Raw genomic sequence first — 26,529 nt, 5'->3', positions numbered from 1 at the left:
TCTGCCTTCCTCTCGCCTCTTCTTTCTATCTCTCGTCAGATGAGATCACCAACAGTTTCCGTCGCTTTGGCCACCTGGTGGTGGACTGGCCACACAAGGCTGAGAGCAAATCCTACTTCCCCCCCAAAGGTAAAGCTCACCTCAGACTTTCTTTAACTGAAATTGAAATAAATGTATGTCATAAAGGTATGTTTTATCACCGTATACTTTATAAATATGGCTGGTAGCAATCAATGATGGCCTTGAGACTCCTGGAAGAGACAGTACAGCTAGGTTGACCAACATCCTCTTTCCCAGATGACTGACCTACATAGTCTGTATATAGTACTTTTTCAAATTGAAATAATTCAGTGTGTTTGTAGCAGTATTACCCCACTCTGTTGTATATGCTGTCCTGTTCCTGAGAGTGTGTTGTGTGTGATGCCTAGGTTACGCCTTCCTGCTGTTCCAGGAGGAGAGCTCAGTGCAGGCTCTGATCGAGGCCTGCATGGAGGAGGACGGCAAGCTCTACCTGTGTGTCTCCAGCCCCACCATCAAAGACAAGCCTGTGAGTCCAACACAAACCCAGCTCTCTGTAGGGCCATTCCCACCAGCAAGGACATCTGTGAGACTAGCAACACCTACGCAGTGTAATTCCATCTTGCGATTATTCAATGTATGGGATATGTGTGATGTGTGTGTGTCTCCAGGTCCAGATTCGTCCGTGGAACCTGAGTGACAGTGACTTTGTGATGGACGGCTCTCAGCCCCTGGATCCTCGCAAGACCATCTTCGTAGGAGGGGTCCCCCGCCCTCTCAGAGCAGGTAAACACTTCCCTCATCTCCCTCTATCAGATCCACATGACATCTCAGCTGGGCCTCTAGTTGATCTACTCTGTAATTGGACTGGGATGTTTGTGTTGGTGATGGTAGATGTTGAAATACGTAGATAAACAGATGTTGTGTTTTGAGTAATAAGGAGCACCTGAGAGCGGCCAATGTTTTCCCTATGTAATGACAATCTGACAACCCCCTCCTCCACTTTCTCTCACCCCTTAACCATCTCACCTACCCATGTGTCACTTCTCCATCTCCTCCCCCCATTCTTTACTCTTTTGTTTCTTCTCCTGTTCCATCTCTCTCTCATCTCTCTCCAGTGGAGTTGGCCATGATTATGGACCGTCTCTATGGGGGGGTCTGCTATGCTGGCATCGACACCGATCCAGAACTCAAGTACCCCAAAGGTGCGGGGCGCGTCGCATTCTCCAATCAGCAGAGTTACATCGCTGCCATCAGCGCCAGATTTGTCCAGCTGCAACATGGAGACATTGACAAGCGGGTACAGTCCTCCCTCCCTCCACTTCCCATCTAATTAACCACACAATCCTGCTGGAGACATTCTCCTCCTGATTTCCTAGGGATGCAGAGAGAGAATGAGAGAGTGAGTGTGTGAGAGAGTCAGTCCTCGTGAGGATTTTTGGTTCAAAGAAAAACAGTGTGTGTTCCAATAGCATCACACGCAGATAGTCTGACGGTGGTTGCTATGGAGAGGAGAAAGCTTATTAGTGCTGATTGAATTAGTTCCATTTCCAGTCTCCTCTTTCTTTTTCTTTTTCTCTCTCTCTCTCTCTCTCTCTCTCTCTCTCTCTCTCTCTCTCTCTCTCTCTCTCTCTCTCTCTCTCTCTCTCTCTCTCTCTCTCTCTCTCTCTCTCTCTCTCTCTCTCTCTCTCTCTCTCTCTCTCTCTCTCTCCTCTCTCTTCTCTCTCTCTTCTCTCTCTCTTCTCTCTCTCTTCTCTCTCTCTCTCCTCTCTCTCTCAGCGCTGCCTGACTCCATTGTCTTTGAATCTCACACAGCTTCAAACAGGCTACTCTATCATTTTAAAGGAACCTTTTCATCTCTCATCATGTATCTCAGTATTCTACCTGTGCTCAGTGCTTTTACAGTACATGCAATGTATCCATACCTATTGTTTTTAGGTATATTATGCACCCTTTTATACACTCTTGCTCTCTCAGTACCTGTGTTATCTCTGTGTATTCCTCTTCTCATCCCCTCCATGTCCCTGTACCCTTACAGGTGGAGGTAAAGCCCTATGTTCTGGACGACCAGCTGTGTGATGAGTGTCAGGGTGCGCGTTGCGGTGGGAAGTTTGCCCCTTTCTTCTGCGCCAACGTGACCTGCCTGCAGTACTACTGTGAGTTCTGCTGGGCTAACATCCACTCCCGCGCCGGCCGAGAATTCCACAAGCCGCTGGTCAAAGAGGGGGCTGACCGCCCACGCCAAATCCACTTCCGCTGGAACTGAAGAGGAACGCGACCACACATGGCGACACAGTCAGAAGGAATGGTCAAGGAAGAGAGACATCACCAGGCAGGAAAAAGTGCATCGCTCTGCCTCTTACCCTAAGCTATCAGTATAGAGTACATAACAGTATACAGTATATATATCTTTTGTAGCAGCCAAACACTACAAGCCTCAGTTTTTCACCAAAACCCCCCTCACATCTCAGGCTCTGACAACTTTTTTGTGGTACTTTAATGTTTTTTAAGAGGAGATTTAAAAAGAGATTGATTTTTTGTAGGTTTTTCAAATTATTTTTATATGTGAGATTTAACGTAGATATGAGAATGTTTTTGCATGGGAGCAGCCCATCTGTCTGTCTGTCTGTCTGTCTGCTGCTAGCCACCCCCTAGTGGGTGTAGCGTGCCCTTGTTTCTGGGAAAACCTTGATTCTATAATCTGAACGCCTGCCCCAGATCATTTACCAAAGGTAACAAAACGATAGTAAGCATAAAAGTGATACATTTCTGCCACAAAACAAACTCTTATTTTTTATTGTTGATAATAATTTGTTCTTCTTCCCCATCAGGGAAGCCATTTACAAAAATTTGGAGGTTATTTTTGCTCTCATTTTGACCTGAAAAAATATTACCTCAAAATATGAATCTGGTTTTTTATTAATTCTATTTAACCTTTTTAATCACAAGCTATATTAGAAGCTTTGCTGCTATATATAACATATGAATAGATGTATAGGTGGTATATATTAATGCCAGCTATAAACCGGAATCTTGAAAAATGAAATGCAGTCCGCACTCACACATTCATGGCCACCTTTGCCATGGAAGAATAGAATGTGACAATTGAAGTGCATGTTTGTGTCTATACACCCTTTGCATGCAAGATAGACTTAACCAATACATGTACGATAAAAAACTAACTACAGAAACTATATAACAGAAAACACTCAAATCCTACTTTGAATAGCAACAACAACAAAAACGTCAGAAGCCTAGGTGTAAGATAATATATATATAAAAATGAAGATAAAGGAAAATACATGAAAACGACTTAACATTTAAAAATCTTGCATGCATTGATGTTGATCTGTTGTTTGAACCATTTACATACTTATTATACAAGAAAAGCGATATTGGTTCTAAACTAGTTGATGCCACCATTTTGTGATGTGGTGGTTTGTATGGAGTAATGAACCCTGTTGAGAAGCTGAGTGGTGTTCAGTCAGTGGTTAGTGTCTGTGTCGTGTCTGTGCTGTCTGTGTGGATCTTGTTGGTGTGTGGAATGAGGTTTTAGTTTAGTAACAATGTAGGTAAACTAGAGGAGAATGAGAACATCACAACATTTTGCCTTCACCCTTCCTATCCTCCTCACCTTTGTATAGTTCCAGAGGTTACTCTAATGTAGCATAACCCTTTGCAGACCGAAAGCATACACAGAAGCCAGGCTGGATCTGATTTCTACAGGCATAAGACTGGGAGATGTGTGTTTATGCCATGTGTTAGGCTAGTTGGCCAATTTAAACCACTGTTCAAATGTTGAACAAGAGAAGGATCCGTAAGAAGAAGGATCCGTAAGAAGAAGGATCCGTAAGAAGAAGGATCCGTAAGAAGAAGGATCCGTAAGAAGAAGGATCCGTAAGAAGAAGGATCCGTAAGAAAGCGTTTGTCCAACATCTGTTCCTGAGTTGTGTTATCAGGCTACTCAGTTTGATACACTGTTCTCCAAAACAACCAGGCTCCCATACATATTGTAGTTACAAGTTATTAGACTCCAGACCTGTAAAAAGTGATCCAGTTTTATGTCCTGCTAATGCAAGATGACAAAGACACACTCCTTCATATATTTTCAGTGATGGGGAAATAATTATAATTTAAAAAATTGGCCTGCAGAATATGAATAACTGTGTTCTTTGTTTATCTAACTGTGACCCTGTCTCTCTGTGAGCAATGACCTGCTGGTGCACTAGCCAGCTGTTTGGTACTGTACATGTCTGTATCTCTACAGTATAATATCCCTGTTATCCTTGTGTCATTGTGTTTCCTGGTGTGGAGTCAGTCCTTGGTATGCGGTTTAGACGTGGTTCAGGGGTCAAGTGTGTACTGTCACTACTACTACTTCATGGATATAAGATTGTTTATGTTAATTTATTCACCTATTAGATAGTTTATTTGTTCATGTCTTTAACTTGTGAGTTGGGACCCCCTCTCTGTCCCCTGCCTCTCTAATCACTTTTGATAATATATTATGCACTACCTTTTCTATATTTTCCCTCTGATTATTTGATTCTTGACTTGTTTTCACCCTACCAGTTAGTCAGCTGATTCAATGCAGACATGGTTTGGGCAACAACCTATTTTGCTCAATTTAATCACTCTTAAAAGATTCAGTTCTACCGAACTTCTACCGATTTATAATTCTACCAGAGGATTTTATTTTTTCATAATGATTTATTTAAGAAATTGTGTGAGGAGGCATTGGTCTTAGGTTTTTCTATGTGAATGAAGCAGTATTCTAATATGTTCTAATGTATTCGTAGGGGGTCCTGTTGTCTGTCAGTCTCTCCGTCAACTGAAAGAAGGAAGAAGTGCCACAGGGTACTGTGCTATGATGATTGGCTGTAGAGAAAATGGTGGCCAAAAAACGATGAGCAACCATTCAAAGCAAATGAAGGGTCGTTATTAAGCCCCCACCCTGTTTGTTCTTTGTCCCGGTGGCCTCGGCTCTCGTGGTGTGGTTGGTGTTGTGCTCAGAACAGAACAGAGCTCTCTTGTACTTTGTCACCATTGACATGTAACACGACTCCTTGTGCTGTTTGAGTAATGGGTCCTATTTTACAAGTTGAACACTGTTACTTTGTATGTGTGTGTCTTTTTTTTTGTACGAATCATATTTATTTCACAATTTTGTAGACAAATAACTATTTGATTTTGATTGTATTTTTCTATTTCAATAGGTTATTATTATTATTAGTAGTAGTATTACACACATTTTAGTGCCCCTAATATTCTAATTATGTCTGGCTCTGTTGAAAGACAAAAATAAACAAAAGATTTGAACAAATAATTATGTAATTGATGTATCAATATATGACTGTTTTAATATATCAATATGGTTAATATACAAGTACACATTTACACCTTTTATTTGAAGGAAGGAAACATTGAGGGTTCTATTATATTCATGGAAGACACTTGAGATTCTCCCCCTGTTGCATCGAGGCCTGCGGTGCCTCTCCTCATAGATGCTCTGAAACTTGAATATAACACATTTTGAAAGGCTGATTAACCTCGAATATGTGTTGTGACGTGCAATACTGTTTCTAATGTTTGTATAAAAAGTAAAAATTACAGTGTAAACCTTTTTAATGCAGATTTATTTTTTTCATTGCATATTTTGCAGATTTCTGATCCACAGTGTCATTTTTTACTGTCAGAAAAGAAACCCCTTTTTTTCATTGCAACTATTTTTCAATCCAGATATCTTTGTACTGATGTAAATGATTGTAGTTATTTTGGATAGTGTTTTGCTACCAAAAGGAGAGAAGTTTTCATGCATATTTCTATTTAATTTTATTCCCTTTTTTATTTTATTTAATAGAAGCAGAATACTTGGAATAATTTTTCATATTATATGTCATTGATATTATTTTGTATTTTTATGTGGAAATATATATAATTTTAAGATGCCAATTGCTAAGATATTATTTTAATTAGAATTATTTTTAAGCTAAATCTTTGTAATATTGTTAAAGTAACTCATTTCTAAATCGGAGTTTGTGTATGAATTCACAAAAGTGGTTTATGAGGTGTTCGGATTGTAATTATTACTCAATGGTTCTTTGATATGCAAAATTAATATCATGTCGATTTTTAATTTTTGTTTTGTATTTAAATGGGGTGTTGATTACAATCTGTTTTCTTTCATTTCCTGAATAAATAAAGACCCATTCTGTTCAGACACAACATGCCTGCCATTTTGTGTTTGTCAAAAGGCTTTGCCTATTGTTTAGGATGACATTGCTTTTGCGTAGGTATACTTTGACTTCACTCTACAGGGAGAAATGACCCTCTGCTTACTAGCCTAACTGTACAAGGAGTCCTCTAGTTGTATGTCTGAATAGGAGTGTAGTGAGTGATATTAATCATTATATGCCTCCTCTGAATCTATAGAACAGCAACTATTCTTGAGAAGTTCTTAAATGCATTTTAGACCCGGACAGAGGCTGGGCTCCCCTGTGACTAGTAAATATATGGCCAGGGTCATTGTGCAGTCAGTATGGTAAACTGCTTAGCACAGCAAGCATCCTGGGAGAGTATGGGAGTGAGGCGAGGCAAGGGTAGATTCAGAGTAAATGGGTTTGGAGATCAGTTTTGACAGCTGGCCAGATGTGACCATTACCAGGGTAAAGGTGGCCGTCATTTGCACACTCAGAACACCTGCCTGTGCTTCCACGGAGAGATTGTGTGTCACTAGCCAAACACCAGCCAGGAGCCCATCCTACAGCACCCCAATACCAAAGGCCCTTATACCATACCATAGCCATCCTCCTCACAGTCCTAAAATCAAGGAAACACCAACATAAAGTGTATTAATAGGGTGTTGGGCCACCACAAGCCAGAACAGCTTCAATGCACCTTGGCATAGGTTCTACAAGTGTCTGGAACTATATTGGAGGGATGCGACAACATTCTTCTATGGGAAATTCCATCATTTGGTGTTTTGTTAACTGCTGTCTCCGGCGCCGCTCCAAATGTCCAATAAATGTTTAATTGGGTTTTGATCTGGTGATTGAGATGGCCATGCACCTTGGCATAGGTTCTACAACTGTCTGGAACTATATTGGAGGGATGCATATGGTTTACATAATTGTCATGCTCATCAAATCATTCAGTGACCACTCATGCCCTGTGGATGGGGCATTGTTAATCTTGGCAGGCCATTATTTTGGCTACCATGACTATGCCCCCAGTCATGGTAGCCAAAATAATGGCCTGCCCAGAATTTTATACATGACCCTAAGCATGATTGGATGTTAAATGCTTAATTAACAACACCTGTGTGGAAGGACCTGCTTCCAATATACTTTGCATTCCTCATTTACTCAAGTGTTCCTATTATTCTTTCACTTACCTGTAGTTTTAGTGCATATGCAGTATACCGCCATCTAGAGGCTAAATATTGCTATTGCTGCAACTTCTCAGTTGCAAAAAAACATTTATGAATGAATGATCATGCTGTTACAAGAATCACACTCCAGAATGAAGTATAATGTCAGTAGTTGACTCTTTAATGTGGACTGGTGGAAAGGGTGTGTATTCAAGCCTGCACTCTGAACTTATGAAGTCAGTCCTTGAGTTGGTGATAGTTGTTTTGCTTTGTGGAAAGTTTATAACGAGACAGAGGAAGTGGATGAGGGAGAAAGAGGGAGGGGTGTGAGTGAAACAGAGAGGGGGAGGTTTGAATGACTCTAGGGAGGCTACTATTACAAATCAAGACTCTGAGTGGGAGCAGAGAGACAGAGTGAGCCCTACACAAATGTTTGAAGGAGCCCTACAAAGACGAAGGATAGGAGAGCGAGACAGAGAGGTTGAGAAGGAGACTATGTTATCCAAGGACATTCTACTCATCTCTCATCACCAAGGACAGGACTGTGACCAGGAAGGAGATCTGAGGATTGACACAATTATACTGATTTGAAGTTGTTGAAGCAGTCAACAAGAGCAGCAGCTCTCAACCTGTGGTAAGAGCATTCAGCTGGCAAACATAACATCTGCATGTTTCTTAATACCATACATACAGTATGCCAGTACTATGATCACTCACATCATAATCAAATAAAACTAATGTTCTTTACTTTGGGGTATAAGTTATTGGATGGGCCATACATTTTTAGAATAGATCAGAGACGCTGGCATGCTGTTCTGTTTCAATCTCATCATCTCAAAATAACAACCTCAGCTGGTCATCACCTTTGTCTTAATTGAAGCAAAAAGGCCTGAGGGGGTGTGGTATATGTCCAATATATCACGGCTAAGGGCTGTTTTTATGCACAATGCAACGTGGAGAGCCTGGACATAGCCGTTAGCCGTGGTATATTGGCCATATATCAAACCCCTGAGGTGCTTTATTGCTATTATAAACGTTTTACCAATGTAATTAGAGCAGTTAAAATAAATGTTTTGTCATACACTTGATATATGGTTTGATATTCCCCGTCTGTCAACCAGTCAACATTCAGGTCTCAAACCACCCAGGTAATAATGTTCATTTTAGCATGTGTACCAATTAAAATAATGGCACTATGCTTTTAAGAATGTGTGAGTTCTGTCCTTTCTTTCTGTGTGTGTGAGCGTGTGTATGCCTAGGTGAACATTTTGTGTGTGAGAATGCATGCATCTGAGAGTAGAGCAGGGTCAGTGCTTTAATGATGGGTAGGTCCCAGTCATGACATCATCCCTGCTGGGCAGAAATGGTGGGTGGGGATTCTCCCTCAGAGGGCCTTTCTCACACTGGCTCTATGCTGAGTTCATTACAGTACTACCCTCAAATCGAAAAACATGTTCCACCGAGAGCAGCTGCCTTTAGCGTAAATAGCCCTAATTAATAATGGGGGGCCAGGGGGTATCTATTTCACAGTGCTGGCTGAGCTTGTTCACACCAGTATGTGAATTTGTGAGTGTATGTTCATTGGGTGGCCTTTGTGTGTGTGTGTGTGTGTGTGTGTGTGTGTGTGTGTGTGTGTGTGTGTGTGTGTGTGTGTGTGTGTGTGTGTGTGTGTGTGTGTGTGTGTGTGTGTGTGTGTGTGTGTGTGTGTGTGTGGGACTATAAATCATTTGCATGTGTGGGAATAAAGCATTTACACAAATGATTTATATTATGTTCCGTGGGTTGTGATTCCCCTGATCATGATCTTCAAGTCTTCCATCTTCAGGACAGTGTTCATTCTGTATCTCTAACATCTCACAACAAACGTTGCAGAATTTTTTGAAACTCATAGCCATGGAAACCCAATGTTAGTTCCACTATTCCTAAACACACGCTATTGTCAGATACAAAGACGTGGAACAGATGTACAAACATACAGACACACAGAGCTAACATGCTCACGCCCAATTGCCCAGACATACTGTATACACACAACAACAAAGAGCAAAATTACAGGCATTAATATACTCAGATCTCACAAATATCCATAACTGTACCTGTTTGAATCCATGGTTCAGGTTTTTGTTACATTACTGTATACTCTGAACGTACAAAACATTAAGAACCCCTGCTCGTTCCATGACGTAGACTGACCAGGTGAATCCAGGTGAAAGCTATGATCCCTCATTGATGTCACTTGCTAAATCCACTTCAATGAGTGTGGATGAAGGAGACAGCTTAAGGAATTGACACATGGATTGTGTATGTGTGCCATTCAGAGGATGAATGGGAAAATCAATATTAGGAAAGTGTTCATAATGTTTGGTACACTCAGTTATTAACTACATTATACATGCTGAAGATAAACTCCCAGGCATTTTCCTGTATCAAGTTGAAGCTGGGTTTACCAAGTCGTTCAGTGCATGCTGTTCAAGCCACTGAGCTATAAATTATCAAGCCGGCTAGCCAGCTAAACAGACGTCTCTGCAACACATCTGTTTGAAGTCACGTACACAGGAATGCTCAACCAATCACACGACACAACACTGGACTGGCCAAGGGCTGGCATTTGTTAGTTCGTCCATCATTCCAGGGACATTGACCATCCAGCCAACTTGACACAACTAATGGAAAGCATTAGAGTCAACATGGGCCAGCAACTCTGTGGAACGCTTTCGACACCTGGTAGAGTCCATGTCCCGATGAGTTAAGGCTGTTCTGAGGGCAAAAGGGGGTGGGGGGGGGGGCATTCAATACTAGGAAGGTGTTCCTAATGTTTGGTGCAGTAAGTGTATATTAAGCTGAAGATAAACTCCCAAGCATTTTCCCACAGCATTTTTCCACAGCTGCCAACCATTACCGCCATACATGCATATTGTTTACAGTATAATTACGATAGAGAATGAAATATAATTACTGTTGTGAAGCATATCTAACAACACTTGTGAAGTCAATTATGTTTCCATGTGGTATGTAACAAAGTGTCTAACTTCATCTGTATGATTTAAGCCTTATGACCTATCATGTTTTGCCAAATAGCTACAGTGTGGTATCCTACTACAGTATGGTATCTATAGTGGGGGGGGGAGTATTTAGTCAGTCACCAATTGTGCAAGTTCTCCCACTTAAAAATATGAGAGAGGCCTGTAATTTTCATCATAGGTACACTTTAACTATGACAGACAAAATGAGAAGAAAAGAAATCCAGAAAATCACATTGTAGGATTTTTTATGAATTTATTTGCAAATTATGGTGGAAAATAAGTATTTGGTCAATAACAAAAGTTTCTCAAAACTTTGTTATATACTCTTTGTTGGCAATGACAGAGGTCAAACGTTTTCTGTAAGTCTTCACAAGGTTTTCACACACTGTTGCTGGTATTTTGGTCCATTCCTCAATGCAGATCTCCTCTAGAGCAGTGATGTTTTGGGGCTGTTGCTGGGCAACACGGACTTTCAACTCCCTCCAAAGATTTTCTATGGGGTTGAGATCTGGAGACTGGCTAGGCCACTCCAGGACCTTGAAATGCTTCTTACGAAGCCACTCCTTTGTTGCCCGGGCGGTGTGTTTGGGATCATTGTCATGCTGAAAGACCCAGCCACGTTTCATCTTCAATGCCCTTGCTGATGGAAGGAGGTTTTCACTCAAAAACTCACGATACATGGCCCCATTCATTCTTTCCTTTACACGGATCAGTCGTCCTGGTCCCTTTGCAGAAAAACAGCCCCAAAGCATGATGTTTCCACCCCCATGCTTCACAGTAGTTATGGTGTTCTTTGGATGCAACTCAGCATTCTTTGTCCTCCAAACACGACAAGTTGAGTTTTTGCCAAAAAGTTCTATTTTGGTTTCATCTGACCATATGATATTCTCCCAATCTTCTTCTGGATCATCCAAATGCTCTCTAGCAAACTTCAGACAGGCCTGGACATGTACTGGCTTAAGCAGGGGGACACGTCTGGCACTGCAGGATTTGAGTCCCTGGCGGCGTAGTGTGTTACTGATGGTAGGCTTTGTTACTTTGGACCCAGCTCTCTGCAGGTCATTCACTAGGTCCCCCCGTGTGGTTCTGGGATTTTTGCTCACCGTTCTTGTGATCATTTTGACCCCACGGGGTGAGATCTTGCGTGGAGCCCCAGATCGGGGGAGATTATCAGTGGTCTTGTATGTCTTCCATTTCCTAATAATTGCTCCCACAGTTGATTTCTTCAAACCAAGCTGCTTACCTATTGCAGATTCAGTCTTCCCATCCTGGTGCAGGTCTACAATTTTGTTTCTGGTGTCCTTTGACAGCTCTTTGGTCTTGGCCATAGTGGAGTTTGTAGTGTGACTGTTTGAAGTTGTGGACAGGTGTCTTTTATACTGATAACAAGTTCAAACAGGTGCCATTAATACAGGTAACGAGTGGAGGACAGAGGAGCCTCTTAAAGAAGAAGTTACAGGTCTGTGAGAGCCTGAAATCTTGCTTGTTTGTAGGTGACCAAATACTTATTTTCCACCATAATTTGCAAATAAATTCATAAAAAATCCTACAATGTGATTTTCTGGATTTATTTTTCTCATTTTGTCTGTCATAGTTGAAGTGTACCTATGATGAAAATTACAGGCCTCTCTCATCTTTTTAAGTGGGAGAACTTGCACAATTGGTGGCTGACTAAATACTTTTTTGCCCCACTGTAGCTACAGTATGGTATCCAACTACAGTTTGTTATGTAGCTACAGTATGGTATCCAGCTACACTATGGTATCTAGCTACAGTATGGTATCCTACTACAGTATGGTATCTAGCTACAGTATGGTATCCAGCTACAGTTTGGTATCCAGCTACAGTATGGTCTCCAGCTACACTATGGTATTTAGCTACAGTATGGTATCCAGCTACAGTTTGGTATCCAGCTACAGTATGGTATCCAGCTACACTATGGTATTTAGCTACAGTATGTTATCAGCTACACTATGGAATCTAGCTACAGTATGGTATCCTACTACAGTATGGTATCTAGCTACAGTATGGTATCCTACTACAGTATGGTATCCAGCTACAGTATGGTATCTAACTACAGTATGGTATCCAGCTACAGTATGGTATCTAACTACAGTATGGTATCTAGCTACCGTATGGTATCCAGCTACAGTATAGTATCTAGCTACAGTATGGTATCTAGCTACAGTATTGGTTCCAGTGAAGAAAGGTTTCCATGATGTGGTCTCTTATATCCCATCCATACAGTCACTTGTTGACCCCTGGTTTGCTGCCCAGTCCTTACAGAACCAAAGTTACCTTTCTTTCGCTCTCTTTCTAAACCATTATTTATCTCATTGCTAAGTGCAATCATCAACTCTTTCAATAACATGATTGTTATTGTGTTCTGTCAATGTTTCTTAGGTCCAAGAGCAGATAACATGGCTGTTTTTCTGTGCGTGTCTGTGTCCAGAGGGTTATTTCAGCCTTGGGTTGCTCTGACATAGTTGTTCTGGCTGTTGTGTCATAACTAAGGAATGCATTGACAAAATGGAATTGGCTTGGAAGCGAGGCAAAGGCTTCTCTCACTGCTGCAGCCGCTAACACATTAATGCGACTGGGGGGGCTGACAACAGAGAGAAAGAGAAAACGAGAGTCCAAAACGCAGCGTTATCCATTAGGACCCACATCTGGCGCTGTGGCTGTAGTTTGGCAGGAGAGAGGTGCGGTGCGTGATTCTTGATTCCTTCATATGTTATTTTACAGGGGAATCTGCTGTGTTTTAGAGTGCTGTGTCTAATGCTTATTATTTTAGCAGGTTCCTGTGTTTAGTCCCTCCGACCTTATCTCAGTCTGTCTGTTGGCTAGCTGGCACTAGAACATGCTCCTCTCCCGCCAGGACACTGCTGTGTTTTCATTTCTGGTCATCTCTAATAACTGGAATCTAAACTGGGCTGTTTCTCAACTTAGAAGAAAGTTTCCAGATTTGTTAGATTAATATGCACTCAGATCATGCACACTCTGCCATTATAAGAGAATGTCACCCGTTTGTGAATGTGGTCATTGAGGTTGTGTTTCAAGTACTATACAGTAGGTCTGATGAAGTGGCGGTCGTTTTCTTTTCTCTCTCTACAGAGCTGAGGATGTGGCGGTTGGTAGGCGTGGCCTTTCTGTGCCAGTGTGTGATTGGTCAGCTGCTGGAGGCCAAGGTGAGAGGAACTCCACCTCGTCTGATCTGCAGTGTTCCGGGGTTGCCAGGGACACCAGGTAAACCTGGCCCCAACGGGCCTCCAGGGGCCAACGGGAGCGTAGGAATCCCAGGAAGAGATGGCAGAGATGGCAGGAGAGGAGAGAAAGGAGAGAAGGGTGGAGCAGGTACAGTACTGACCTTATCTAACTCCATAAAACATACCCACAATCAGAGGCGTCATGCCCATAAGTAGCACAGGGGCACAATAATCATTGTAAAAATATATAATCAAGTTAGAGTAGCTAGCTTGTAGAACTACTGTATCTTAGCTGGCTTGCCTGCTGGCAAGGTTAATAGACTTTAGAAAAGCAAGCAATTACTAAATGTACTGGATATTGCAGAGAAGCATATTTAGTTTTTAGTTTTTTAAGTGCCACCCGTCAGGAAGATACATACAGCTCAAGAGATCTGATTAGATATGAAGAAAAATAAACATATTTTTAATATAGAATTAAGCATAATGATTATGGCTCTAGATTGCAGGAAAAAGCTGTTTCAGGTGAAAAATGCTAAATTCTCCAACTTACAGACAGGAGACGCAGCCCCCTCCAGATCACCTCCCCAGCCATCCTCACGTAGTTTGTGGCCCCTCAGATTTTTTGGGTAGATGACGCCCCTGCACACAGTTCAAATATTGACTCCGACTGTATATTTACTTATTGTCTACTTTACCTCCATGAACACGCCATGGCCTTTTGGCAGTAAGTAAATATATAAACATTATAACGATTGCATCGAAAGACAAGTTTACACCACCAAAAATACATTTCAGTCCTTTTTAATTATCCTAACCCAAGCATTTCACAATCTGAATCTGCCCTGCAGATGGGTTTGCTCTCAGGATTGATGTAGAAGACAAATGGGACCCTCCAGTGATCTCTGAAATTGGGTTTATTAATCATGGTCAAACTACATCAGCTACACAGCCATTTTTCACCAGGGAGACCATGAGCCAGACAAAAAAATGTATGTGATGTTTGGTTTAAATCAAAACTACCTCTACCAGGTGTTTTTCTAAGACCAAGGTTTCCATGTGTCTGAGCTTCCCACGCAGTTCCCTTTATTTGGGGTGTGTTCATATTTTTCCCAATGGTTGGATGCCTGGTTCTCCTGCCTTTGGAGTGATCCAAAAGATAATATTTTATATGGGTCAAGGAAGCTGAAATATTTGGAAGAACAAAGTTAAATCACCGACTGTTTATTTATTTTTTTGTCAGTGTCTGTTAGTGTCATCCAAGTGCAACACGGCTTTAAGATAAACCTTGTTTTAGATCCAATATGTACTATGTCAATGAGCTGTAAATGTTAGGCTCACAGTACCTGCATTCTGCATGATGTTCTTTTACAGACTTACACATTTAAGAGGAACCTAGGCATGCAAATACCACACGGACTCTTTCTCTCACACACATCAGAATAGCACACATTTTTTCCCACACATTCAGTACATGCATACACATTCATCCTGTCCATTCTTTCCTAGCTCCAATACAATTTTTTATAAAATCCCAGATTTGACGACACTATACAACAGTCAGTGCAGTAGTCAAACATAGATTGTGGCTGGACTCCAAGGGCGACATAATAACCGAGGATGGCTGTGAGGCACTGAGCAGTGGTGGAAAACTACCCAATTTTCACACTTGAGTTAAAGTATAGATACCTTAATAGAAAGTTACTTAAGTAAAAGTGAAAGTCACCCAGTAAAATACTACTTGAGTAAAAGTCTAAAAGTATTTGGTTCTAAATATACTTAAGCATCAAAAGTAAAAGTCTAAATCATTTCAAATTCCTAATATAAAGCAAAATAGATGCCACCATTTGTTTTGTGTGTTTAGTGAGTCTGCCAGATCAGAGGCAGTAGGGATGACCATGTGTTCTCTTGATAAGTGTGTTTAGTGAGTCTGCCAGATCAGAGGCAGTAGGGATGACCACGTGTTCTCTTGATAAGTGTGTTTAGTGAGTCTGCCAGATCAGAGGCAGTAGGGATGACCACGTGTTCTCTTGATAAGTGTGTTTAGTGAGTCTGCCAGATCAGAGGCAGTAGGGATGACCACGTGTTATCTTGATAAGTGTGTTTAGTGAGTCTGCCAGATCAGAGGCAGTAGGGATGACCACGTGTTCTCTTGATAAGTGTGTTTAGTGAGTCTGCCAGATCAGAGGCAGTAGGGATGACCACGTGTTCTCTTGATAAGTGTGTTTAGTGAGTCTGCCAGATCAGAGGCAGTAGGGATGACCACGTGTTCTCTTGATAAGTGTGTTTAGTGAGTCTGCCAGATCAGAGGCAGTAGGGATGACCACGTGTTCTCTTGATAAGTGTGTTTAGTGAGTCTGCCAGATCAGAGGCAGTAGGGATGACCACGTGTTCTCTTGATAAGTGTGTTTAGTGAGTCTGCCAGATCAGAGGCAGTAGGGATGACCATGTGTTCTCTTGATAAGTGTGTTTAGTGAGTCTGCCAGATCAGAGGCAGTAGGGATGACCATGTGTTCTCTTGATAAGTGTGTTTAGTGAGTCTGCCAGATCAGAGGCAGTAGGGATGACCATGTGTTCTCTTGATAAGTGTGTTTAGTGAGTCTGCCAGATCAGAGGCAGTAGGGATGACCATGTGTTCTCTTGATAAGTGTGTGAATTTGACAATTTTTCTGTTCTGCTAAGCACTCAACATGTAACAAGTACTTTTGAGTGTCAGGGAAAATGTATGGTGTAAAAATTAAATTATTTTCTTTAGGAATGTAGTGAAGTAAAAGTTGTCAAAATATAAGTAGTAAAGTAATGTAACCCCACAAAAAAACTTAAGTAGTTCTTTAAAGAAAGTTTACTTAAGTACTTTACACCACTGGCACTGAGCCTATTCACTAATCCTTAAATAATAGGGTTTTACATGCACAGGGAATCAGCTTACTCATATTACAAATAATCCAACAATACTGGTCAAATGTGAAAGTAACTGTTCAAGTATGTGTCAATGGCAATACACAGCTGGAGTTACAGTCAGTCAGAACACCAACTGTCTCCATTTCAGGGGTAAAGGGGAAAGTCGGCCCAACGGGTAAACTTGGCCAGCGGGGTGACCGGGGTCCTGGTGGGAAGAGGGGTCCTGGTGGAGAGAGCGGGGATGGGGGCCTACCTGGTCCTCCAGGGCCCCTTGGGAAGAAAGGGGACAAGGGCCAGCGAGGGCCAAGGGGGATGGCAGGAGTCTGCCGGTGTGGCAGCCTGGTGCCTAAAGCAGCCTTCTCTGTGGGAATCACCAGCAGTTACCCTGCTGAGAAGGAACCTATCAAGTTCAACAAGGTCCTCTTCAATGAGGGGGGCCACTACAACCCAGAGACGGGTAAGTTCATCTGCGCCTACCCAGGCATCTACTACTTCTCCTATGACATCACACTGGCCAACAAGCATCTGGCCATCGGGCTGGTGCAGAATGGACAGTATCGCATCAAGACATTTGACGCAAACACAGGAAACCATGACGTGGCCTCTGGGTCCTTAGTAATGTTCCTGAACCCAGAAGACGAGGTGTGGCTGGAGATCTTCTTCAAGGACCAGAATGGCCTGTTTGCAGATGCAGGGTGGTCTGACAGCCTGTTCTCTGGATTCTTGATCTATGCAGACACCAACTACCTGGACTCACTAGCAGAGGACTACGCATAGTTACTTATTACATTCAATAAAGAACTGAGAGGACTGAGTTGATAGCCTCCCCTTGATGCATTTAGAGTATCTATTTCATAAATGTTTTCTTTATATTCTATATAAATACAGTGAGCTCCAAAAGTATTGGGACAGCAACATTTTTGTTGTTGTTGTTGTTGTTTTGGCATCGTATTTCAGCCCATTGGATTTGAAATGATACATGAGGTTAGTGCAGACTGTCAACTTTAATTTTCATCCATACCGGGTTAACCGTTTACAAATTACAGCACTTTTTGTACACATTCTGGCGGACCAAAAGTATTGGGACAAATTCACTTATATGTGTATTAAAGTAGTAAAAAGTGATGTATTTGGTCCCTATTCATAGCACACAATGATTACATCAAGCTTCTGACTCTACACATTTGTTGGATGCTTTTGCTGTTTGTTTGGGTTGTGTTCCAGATTATTATGTGGCCAATAGAAAATAATGGTAAATAATGTATTGTGTCATTTTGGAGTCACTTTTATTGTAAATAAGAAATATATGTTTCTAAACACTTCTACATTAAAGTGGATGTTACCATGATTACGGATAATCCTGAATGAATCGTGTGTAATGATGAGTGAGAAAGTTACAAAGGCATAAATTTAAAAAAAATGCTAACCTTCCCATTATTGTAAAGGTTGTCTTGGGGGGTATGATATTTGTGAGTCTGTAACTTTCTCTCTTATCATTATTCACAATTCATTCCGGATGTGTGTGTATGACCTTGTGTGTTTTGGGGGTAAAGTCATGTAGGAAATCATTTTTATTTGGTGAAAGTAAACAATGTTTTTTGGGAGAAAAATATCTAAGTATCTAAATGATAATAAGCTATGATTTATATATTTCATGAATACATGTTATGATATTTACTTCAGTCATTAATGAGTCTTCCCTGTACCTTATTTTTTTAAGTATTGAATAGTATTAGTTGAATACTATTAGAGTTTAAGGTACTGCGTTTAAGTACTGTACTGTTTTTGAGTGTGGTGATATGATATAGATGCTCAATCCCAAAAGAGTAATGTAACACAGATGTTAAACACATTACTGAACACTGGCTGTAATAAACCATTTCATCCCTATCAGCACAATCTAATACAGTAGATGACTTCACTATCTTCATAATATCCCACATAACACTATAAGTATGGCAGATAGTCTGACTGCAGAGAAGTAATCAAGTCATCTACTGTATCTCTACTATCCAGAGATTACCATTGTAGTCTGGTCCAGCTGAAAGAAAGTGGTGTGTCTTGGACTCTTCCCTGTGTGTTTTTGGCATGATCACTGGAATTTGAGAAGCTATTTGTGTTCTTGTTATGTTTACCATCGGAAAATAGGTATTTTCTCATTTAATAAAAATTCTGCAGGTGAGTATGGGAGTATGGAGAGGTTGGGAGCCCATAAACACGGAAACAAATCTGTACCGACATGAGGGGCGTGTGTGTGTGTTGTTTCTAATTCAGCTGTAGCATGTAGAGCCTTTGGGGAAATACAGTTCTAGAACACATATATGAGAGAGAAGAGTGGGAGAGTGTTGCATGTGTGCTTCCGGAGAGTGTCACTAAACTATACAGTGTTCATCCCTTTTTGGATCTAAACTGATGGGAAGATACAATGTTGCCAAAGTCTTGCCAGAATTTAGTTAATAACGCTACAAGACAAAAATATGTTAGATTTTATTACTGATCTGGTATTTGATTATTGGATTTAAAGGAATATTTTCATGACAAATGTAATGTAAGTGTTCGTAAGTGTCTAATATCATGATGTTAATCCACACACTCTTCCATTCAAATCACCAAATGGGGGGGGGGGGGGGGGGGGGGGTGTGGACCATGAAAGACCATGAAGATTGATCCGCTGAGCAACTGCTGTACGCATCGAGATACCATTCGACAAACGGAAGAAAACCTGTGAGACTTTACGGACACCGTAGAATGTGACGCAATCACTGTTCGATGATTGACAAATCCGTGCATCAATGAAAATCCTAGATGTTTGGGCGAGAATAGGATACAATACTAGAGTGAACCAATGCTGTTTGCAAGGTTGTTCGAGGAGTAGTTGATATCGTTACTAAGCAGCAGCAATAGCAGTAAGCCTGTATGTTATAGTTATCAAGAGGGAGAAATTAGTCACATTTTTTGTTGTCCAATGGATAGTCTTTTTTCCTCCAGGTCTGTACACATAGTCTTCAGTTTTTGTATATCGAATAACCTAGTTGTCTTATAATATTACCCGAGGCCACCTTTGTAGTTGTTTATCAGCCCAATGGACTGTAGGCTAAATATTATATCGTTTTCACACCATTGTCTGAGCTCGAGGGCTTTTACCTAGCTAAATTACTTTATAGAATGTTCGCCTTTGTTCCACAGAGGGGTACATTTTGTTACATTGTTGATTATTTGTTACACGCTCTAGTAACGGTTACAATTGTTTCATTTGTTGCACGCTCAAATTAAACTGTTGCAATGTTTCATTGCAGAGTCAATCTCGTTCGACAGGATATAATGTAGCGGTTCTCATTAGGGATACCAATAGATTTAAAGTTGAAAACCAAGCCATTTAAAGTTGAACTCCTTCCCATCATCAATATGGCCTCCTCAAGGTAACTGTCAAATTGTTTTAACTTTTTATTTTTAGAAACATATTTACTTAGCATTTGCATTGGGTTTCCCTGACCATAGTATTATTTCTTGTTGAATGAATAGAAATAGTCTATGCATAGCAGGCCTAATTTGCTTGTGAAACTGTCCTCCATTTCAGTGATCTTCGGGAGAAATTACGAAAGAAACGACGGACGCTACAACAGACTCTGCAGGTCAAAGACGACGTGGATACAGATACCCAGGTAATGCATAACATACAGTCAGTCATATACAATCGCTCAGTCCTTGATTAAGGGAGTAGCTTGCTGCTGAGGTTTTGAGAGTATCTCCAAATGTATTGTTGTCATAGCGCTTCACTCTAATAACACAACTGACTCACTATGTGCCTACCAGTACTCTACATTAAATTGAAATCACATGTGCCGAATACAACATTACAGTGAAATGCTTAATTACGAGCCCCTAACTAACAACGCAGTTAAAAAAATATGGATAGGAATAAGAAATAAAAGTAACAAGTAATTAAATAGCAGCAGTAAAATAACAATAGCGAGACTATATACAGGGGGTACCGGTACAGAGTCAATGTGTGGGGGCTTGAGGTAATATGTACAGTACATGTAGGTAGAGTTATTAAAGTGACTATGCATAGATGATAACAACAGAAAGTACCAGTGGTGTAAAAGAGGGGGGGGGGAGGCAATTCAAATAGTCAGGGTAGCCAATTTATTAGGTGTTCGGGAGTCTTATGGCTTGGGGGTAGAAGCTGTTTAGAAGCCTCTTGGACCTAGACTTGGTGCTCCGGTACCACTTGCCGTGCGGTAGCAGAGAGAAAAGTCTATGACTAGGGTGGCTGGAGACTGACAATTTTTAGGGCCTTCCTCTGACACCGCCTGGTATAGAGGTCCTGGATGGCAGGAAGCTTGGCCCCAGTGATGTACTGGGCCACTCGCACTACCCTCTCTAGTAGAGGTCGACCGATTAATCATAATGGCCGATTAATTAGGGGACTATTTCAAGTTTTCATAACAATCGGAAATCGGTATTTTTGGACACCGATTTGGCCGATTTATTCTTTATTTAATCTATATTTAACTAGGCAAGTCAGTTAAGAAGACATTCTTATTTTCAATGACGGCCTAGGAACGGTGGGTTAATTGCTTTGTTCAGGGGCAGAACGACAGATTTTTTCCTTGTCAGCTTGGAGATTCAATCTTGCAACCTTACAGTTAACTAGTCCAACGCTCTAACCACCTGATTACATTGCACTCCACAAGGAGCCTGTTACGCGAATGCAGTAAGCCAAAGTAAGTTGCTAGCTAGCATTAAACTTATCTTATAAAAAACAATCAATCAATCATAATCACTAGTTAACTACACATGGTTGATGATATTACTAGTTTATCTAGCGTGTCCTGTGTTGCATATAATCGATGCGGTGCGTATTCGTGAAAAAGGACTGTCGTTGCTCCAACGTGTACCTAACCATAAACATCAAGGTCTTTCTTAAAATCAATACACAGAAGTATACATTTTTAAACCTGCATATTTAGCTAAAAGAAATCCAGGATAGCAGGCAATATTAACCAGGTGAAATTGTGTCACTTCTCTTGCTTTCATTGCACGCAGAGTCAGTGTACATGGAACAGTTTGGGCCGCCTAGTTTGCCAGAATTTTACATGATTATGACATAGCATTGAAGGTTGTGCAATGTAACAGGAATATTTAGACTTATGGATGCCACCCGTTAGATAAAATAGGGAACGGTTCAGTATTTCACTGAAAGAATAAACGTCTTGTTTTCGAGATTATAGTTTCCGGATTCGACCATATTAATGACCTAAGGCTCGTATTTCTGTGTTATCATGTTATAACTAAGTCTATGATTTAATAGCGCAGTCTGACTGAGCGATGGTAGGCACCAGCTGGCTAGTAGGCATTCATTCAAACAGCACTTTCGTGCGTTGTGCCAGCAGCTCTTCGCAATGCTTCAAGCATTGCGCTGTTTATGACTTCAAGCCTATCAACTCCCAAGATTAGGCTGGTGTAACCGATGTGAAATGACTAGCTAGTTAGCGGGGGGTGCGCTAATAGCGTTTTAAACGCCACTCGCTCTGAGACTTGGAGTGGTTGTTCCCCTTGCTCTGCATGGGTAACGCTGCTTCAAGGGTGGCTGTTGTCGATGTGTTCCTGGTTCGAGCCCAGGTAGGAGCGAGGAGAGGGATGGAAGCTATACTGTTACACTGGCAATACTAAAGTGCCTATAAGAACATCCAATAGTCAAAGGTTAATGAAATACAAATGATATAGAGAGAAATAGTCCTACAATTCCTATAATAACTACAACCGAAAACTTCTTACCTGGGAATATTGAAGACTCATGTTAAAAGGAACCACCAGCTTTCATATGTTCTCATGTTCTGAGCAAGGAACTTAAACGTTAGCTTTCTTACATGGCACATATGGCACTTTTACTTTCTTCTCTAACACTTTGTTTTTGCATTATGTAAACCAAATTGAACATGTTTCATTATATATTTGAGGCTAAATTGATTTTATTGATGTATTATATTTAAAATAAGTGTTCATTCAGTATTGTTGTAATTGTCATTATTACAACAAAAACAATTTAAATCGGCCGACTAATCGGTATCGGCCTTTTTTGGTCCTCCAATAATCGGCATCGGCGTTGAAAAATCATAATCGCTCGACCTCTACTCTGTAGTGCCTTGCGGTCGTAGGCCAAGCAGTTGCCATACCAGGCAGTGATGCAACCAGCCAGGATGCTCTCGATGCAGGATGCTCTCGGTGCAACTGTAGAACCTTTTAAGGATTTGAGGAGCCACGCCAAACCATTTCAGTCTCCCGAGGGGGAATAGGTTTTATCAGGCCCTCTTCATGACTGTCTTGGTGTGCTAGGACTATGTTAGTTTGTTAGTGAAGCTCTCAACCTGCTCCATTACAGCCCTGTAGATGCGAATGGGGGTGTGCTCAGTCCTCTTTTTCCTGTAGTCCACAATCATCTCCTTTGTCTTGATTACATTGAGGGAGAGGTTGTTTTCCTGGCATCATACAGCCAGGTCTCTGACCACCCTATAGGCTGTCTCGTCATTGTCGGTGATGGTGTTGGAGTCGTGTCTGGCCGTGCAGTCATGAGTGAACAGGGAGTACAGGAGGGGACTGAGCATGCACCCCTGAGGGGCCCCTGTGTTGAGGATCAGCACTGCAGATGTGTTGCTACCTACCCTTATCACCTGGGTGTGGCCTGTCAGGAAGTCCAGGATCCAGTTGCAGAGGGAGTTGTTTAGTCCCAGTGTCCTTAGCTTATTGATGAGCTTTGAGGGCACTATGGTGTTGACTACAGCTCAGTGTTCAATGAATACCATTCTCAAATAGGTGTTCCTTTTGTCCAGGTGGGAAAGGGCAGTGTGGAGTGCAATAGACATTGCATCATCTGTGGATCTGTTGGGGCGGTATGCAAATTGGAGTGGGTCTAGGGTTTCTGGGATAATGGTGTTGATGTGAGCCATGACCAGCCTTCAAAGCACTTCATGGCTACAGATGTGAGTGCTACGGGTCTGTAGTCGTTTAGGCAGGTTAGCTTAGTGTTCTTGGGCACAGGCACTATGGTGGTCTGCTTAAAACATGTTGGTATTACAGACTCGGACAGGGAGAGGATGAAAATGTCAGTGAAGACACTTGCCAGTTTGTCAGCGCATGCTCGCAGTATACGTCCTGGTAATCCGTCTGGCCCTGCGGCCTTGGGAATGTTGAACTATTTAAAGGCCTTACTCACATCTGCTGCGGAGAGTGTGATCACACAGTCTTCTAGAACAGCTAGTGCTCTCATTATTTGCTCTCAGGCAAATAACTATAAATATGTTTAAAAAATAATAAACAAACAAAAAACAATCGGTTGGCAGCACGTAAAACGTCTGCCTTCTTCTCCGGTGCCATCTTACTGACTTTGATACAGCTGTGAGCCTCTAGAGACAAGATACAAGGTACTTTATTGCCAGACAGAGGAAGTACAGGCTTTGACAAGACTCAACAAGTCCTGAAAGCGAGTCTCACCTGCACCCACTGAAGAAGTCAAATGTGAATACACATCCACACACACAAACTGGCAGGACTCTGTGACTAAGTGCTCTGATCTGCCTGGTAGGCTCTGGTCCCAACAGACAAGAAGCAGAGTAAGGAGAGAGGACAGATGACTATGGAGGTTGGTGTGTTTTCTCCCATAGCCTCCTTGTAGCTGTGCTGTAGCCTGTAGTCACCTTGTGTGCTTTCTTCCTGACTGCAGTCTTCTGACCTGCCTTGTTCACCACCTCGCCAAGAGACGTGTCCAGACTGCTTCTCTTTCTTTCCTCTGTAGAGTTCACTGAGTTCTATAGGTTGTGTGCTGTAGTTCTCTCCTCTCTCCTAACATTCTACCTCTTCTTCTGTTTTCTTTCTCCCTCCTCGAAGGGGATATTTTATCACTCTGAAAAGCAGCAGCTGCCTTCATATGAAGTCACAGGCCTACCTGTAATATTGTAGGATGTCTATGACTTTGCACCAAATGTGTGTTTGTGTTGGATTATTAGGAGCTAACAGCTGGTGAGGAGGAGCCTGGAGATACACTGAGACGCAACCTGAAGGCTCAGAGACAGAAGAGGAAGAAAAAGGTATTGAAGTTAGAATTCACTGGCTCCGTCCTAGCTATAATCATCACCACTTTTCTTGTTGATTAATAGTCTTAAACTTAAACCCCAGTGTTATTACAGAGTAGTAGTACTACTAGTAAAGTATTTTCTGTCTGTTTCATTAAATGGGTTATCTTACAAAATGTTGACACTTGCTCCCTCTCCTAGCTTGAGAAGGCGTCTACAGATGATACACCTGATGACTCAGTGGTGGAGCCCCATGATGAGACAGTGGTGGAGGTCACTGCTGTTCAACAGATCAGCCACGATGATGACAAACCAGAGAAGCCTGTCATTGTGTCCAGTCCCACTCACTCCCAGAGAGGAGGTGAGACTGTCTATCCTGCATGTCCTCTAACCTGGTCCTCCCTAGCCTATTGCTGTCAAACAGAGAGGAGTTGGTTAACAGCCCAAACAGACTGGACCACCATGGTAGTTTCTCCCTACTCTGTCTCCCATAGGTGTTGTTTCATACCTGTCTCTCCCCTCAGACCTGCCACCCCGGCCTCAGGCCAAACCCGCGCCAAGCTCGAGCCACTCAGAGAGCTCCACCATGAGACAGCGAATGAGAGACAAGCTGAGGGCAGCCAGGGTAAACACAGCCTCGCTCTACTCAACATGTATTATTGATTAACTACAGAGATTCCTAATTTTTTACAATTTCCTTATCAAAGGTTTCAGGACCAAACTTCCTGTTTATTCTCCAGAAATCTTATTGTTTGATTGAAATTGATTGAAAATGTATTGTCTCTTGTACACTTCATCAGTCCAAAGCAGAAAGTCTTCTACAGCAGGAGGCTTCTTTGGAGGCGCCAGCTAGTCGCTTGCAGAGTCTCAGAGACAGAGACACTCTCACCAGGTTTGACAGAGAGGTGAGGACCTGACTTCTACTCACTTTCTTCACTGTCTATGTGCATATAGTAGTCCAGTACCAGCATCACTGTAGATAATCTTTTATTGGAGAATTCATTAACCATATTTTGAAGCATGTAATTCACAATGCTAACTAGCCTGAAAGTGAAGGTCATGATCCGCTGATGTTTTACAGACAGAGCCAGACCTCAGGGCGGGGAGAGATGACCAGTCTTCTCCCCTCAACACCAAAGTCAAGTTCCGAGAGACAGTCAGGCGTGTCAGGATAGAGAGTATAGTGAGTGGCCAAACGGCTCTCCTTTGGTTCTTGTAATCTAATAGATTGTATGATTAAGGTTAAGGATTTTATCAATGTCCTCTGTTTTATTGCAAATGTAGTCGGAGACAGGTTTACCCACAGCGGAGGAGGCCTACAATTTTTTCACTTTCAACTTTGACCCGGAACCCCATGAAGAGGCGGGAAAAGGTTGTAAGAAGAGAAGGCCAAGGACAGAAGGGGAGAATGACGATGAGGAAGAGGAGGAGGAAGCAGTCACTGAAGTGGACAGGGAACAGAAAGGCGAGAACGAGGAGCGGGTAAAACTAGCATAGATAATGAACCATTTTCAACTCATTTAATTTGAATGCATCTCCTGAATTAATTGAAAGAAAATGTATTGACTGAAAACAAGGGTAGACATACTCCCAGAGTACAAGTAGCATATATTGTTGCCATGGATTGCTAATGATTGCAGCATCTGTGTGTAATTAGCTGTAAAATATATGGGACCCTGAGACCCTCCTAAACCAGTCAGCTAGGAACATGACAGGACAGTGTTTCTGGTCTTAGATCAGCATCGATGCTGAAGGCACCATATGTCAGATGAAAAGATTTCTCTCTTCTGTCTGTCATTTGATCTTGGCTAGTGAGAGAGGTCTGAGCCACATTGTTTTAAGACCGGTATTCCCAAACTGGTGTACGCTCAATGCCGTCTGGAGTACGCTAATTAAAAATGTGATTCACAATTTAAAAAATATAATACTTTTTTCCTTCACAT

The 26,529-nt window shown here is 41.8% G+C and overlaps 3 protein-coding genes across 9 annotated transcripts in view; all 3 read left to right on the top strand.

The window, feature by feature from the left end:
• LOC109902700 (cytoplasmic polyadenylation element-binding protein 2) overlaps nt 1-6,243 on the top strand; it is a 37,400-nt gene extending 31,157 nt beyond the window's left edge. For all 4 annotated transcript variants that reach the window (XM_020499285.2, XM_031785888.1, XM_031785887.1 and 1 more), the window contains 5 exons: nt 40-129; nt 429-547; nt 690-804; nt 1,137-1,318; nt 2,057-6,243. In XM_020499285.2, the coding sequence (XP_020354874.1) occupies nt 40-129; nt 429-547; nt 690-804; nt 1,137-1,318; nt 2,057-2,284 (734 nt within the window). In that variant the 3' untranslated portion in view covers nt 2,285-6,243. The remainder of the gene's footprint in view (nt 1-39; nt 130-428; nt 548-689; nt 805-1,136; nt 1,319-2,056) is intronic.
• A 1,509-nt stretch (nt 6,244-7,752) lies between these two features.
• Nucleotides 7,753-18,407, top strand: c1qtnf7 (C1q and TNF related 7). 2 transcript variants are annotated; one of them, XM_031785885.1, is made up of 3 exons: nt 7,753-8,021; nt 13,525-13,764; nt 16,663-18,407. In XM_031785885.1, the coding sequence occupies exons 2-3, from the start codon at nt 13,533-13,535 to the stop codon at nt 17,289-17,291; spliced, it is 861 nt and encodes a 286-aa protein (XP_031641745.1). In that variant the 5' UTR covers nt 7,753-8,021; nt 13,525-13,532; the 3' UTR covers nt 17,292-18,407. The 2 variants fall into 2 exon arrangements, with proteins under 2 accessions (XP_031641745.1, XP_031641744.1); XM_031785884.1 differs by lacking the exon at nt 7,753-8,021 and adding an exon at nt 12,963-13,112.
• A 968-nt stretch (nt 18,408-19,375) lies between these two features.
• Nucleotides 19,376-26,529, top strand: part of cc2d2a (coiled-coil and C2 domain containing 2A) — a 32,281-nt gene continuing 25,127 nt past the window's right edge. For 2 of the 3 annotated variants that reach the window (XM_020499288.2, XM_020499287.2), the window contains exons 1-10: nt 19,376-19,502; nt 19,811-19,933; nt 20,092-20,176; nt 24,100-24,156; nt 24,521-24,601; nt 24,788-24,947; nt 25,111-25,211; nt 25,387-25,491; nt 25,668-25,769; nt 25,871-26,068. In XM_020499288.2, the coding sequence (XP_020354877.1) occupies nt 19,920-19,933; nt 20,092-20,176; nt 24,100-24,156; nt 24,521-24,601; nt 24,788-24,947; nt 25,111-25,211; nt 25,387-25,491; nt 25,668-25,769; nt 25,871-26,068 (903 nt within the window). In that variant the 5' untranslated portion in view covers nt 19,376-19,502; nt 19,811-19,919. The remainder of the gene's footprint in view (nt 19,503-19,810; nt 19,934-20,091; nt 20,177-24,099; nt 24,157-24,520; nt 24,602-24,787; nt 24,948-25,110; nt 25,212-25,386; nt 25,492-25,667; nt 25,770-25,870; nt 26,069-26,529) is intronic. The other variant, XM_020499289.2, reaches the window with a different exon arrangement.

Source organism: Oncorhynchus kisutch, linkage group LG13 (genome assembly GCF_002021735.2).
Source record: "Oncorhynchus kisutch isolate 150728-3 linkage group LG13, Okis_V2, whole genome shotgun sequence".
NCBI lineage: Eukaryota > Metazoa > Chordata > Actinopteri > Salmoniformes > Salmonidae > Oncorhynchus > Oncorhynchus kisutch.
Note: the sequence above shows the minus strand (reverse complement) of the source record. Positions and strands in the feature narration are given on the sequence as shown.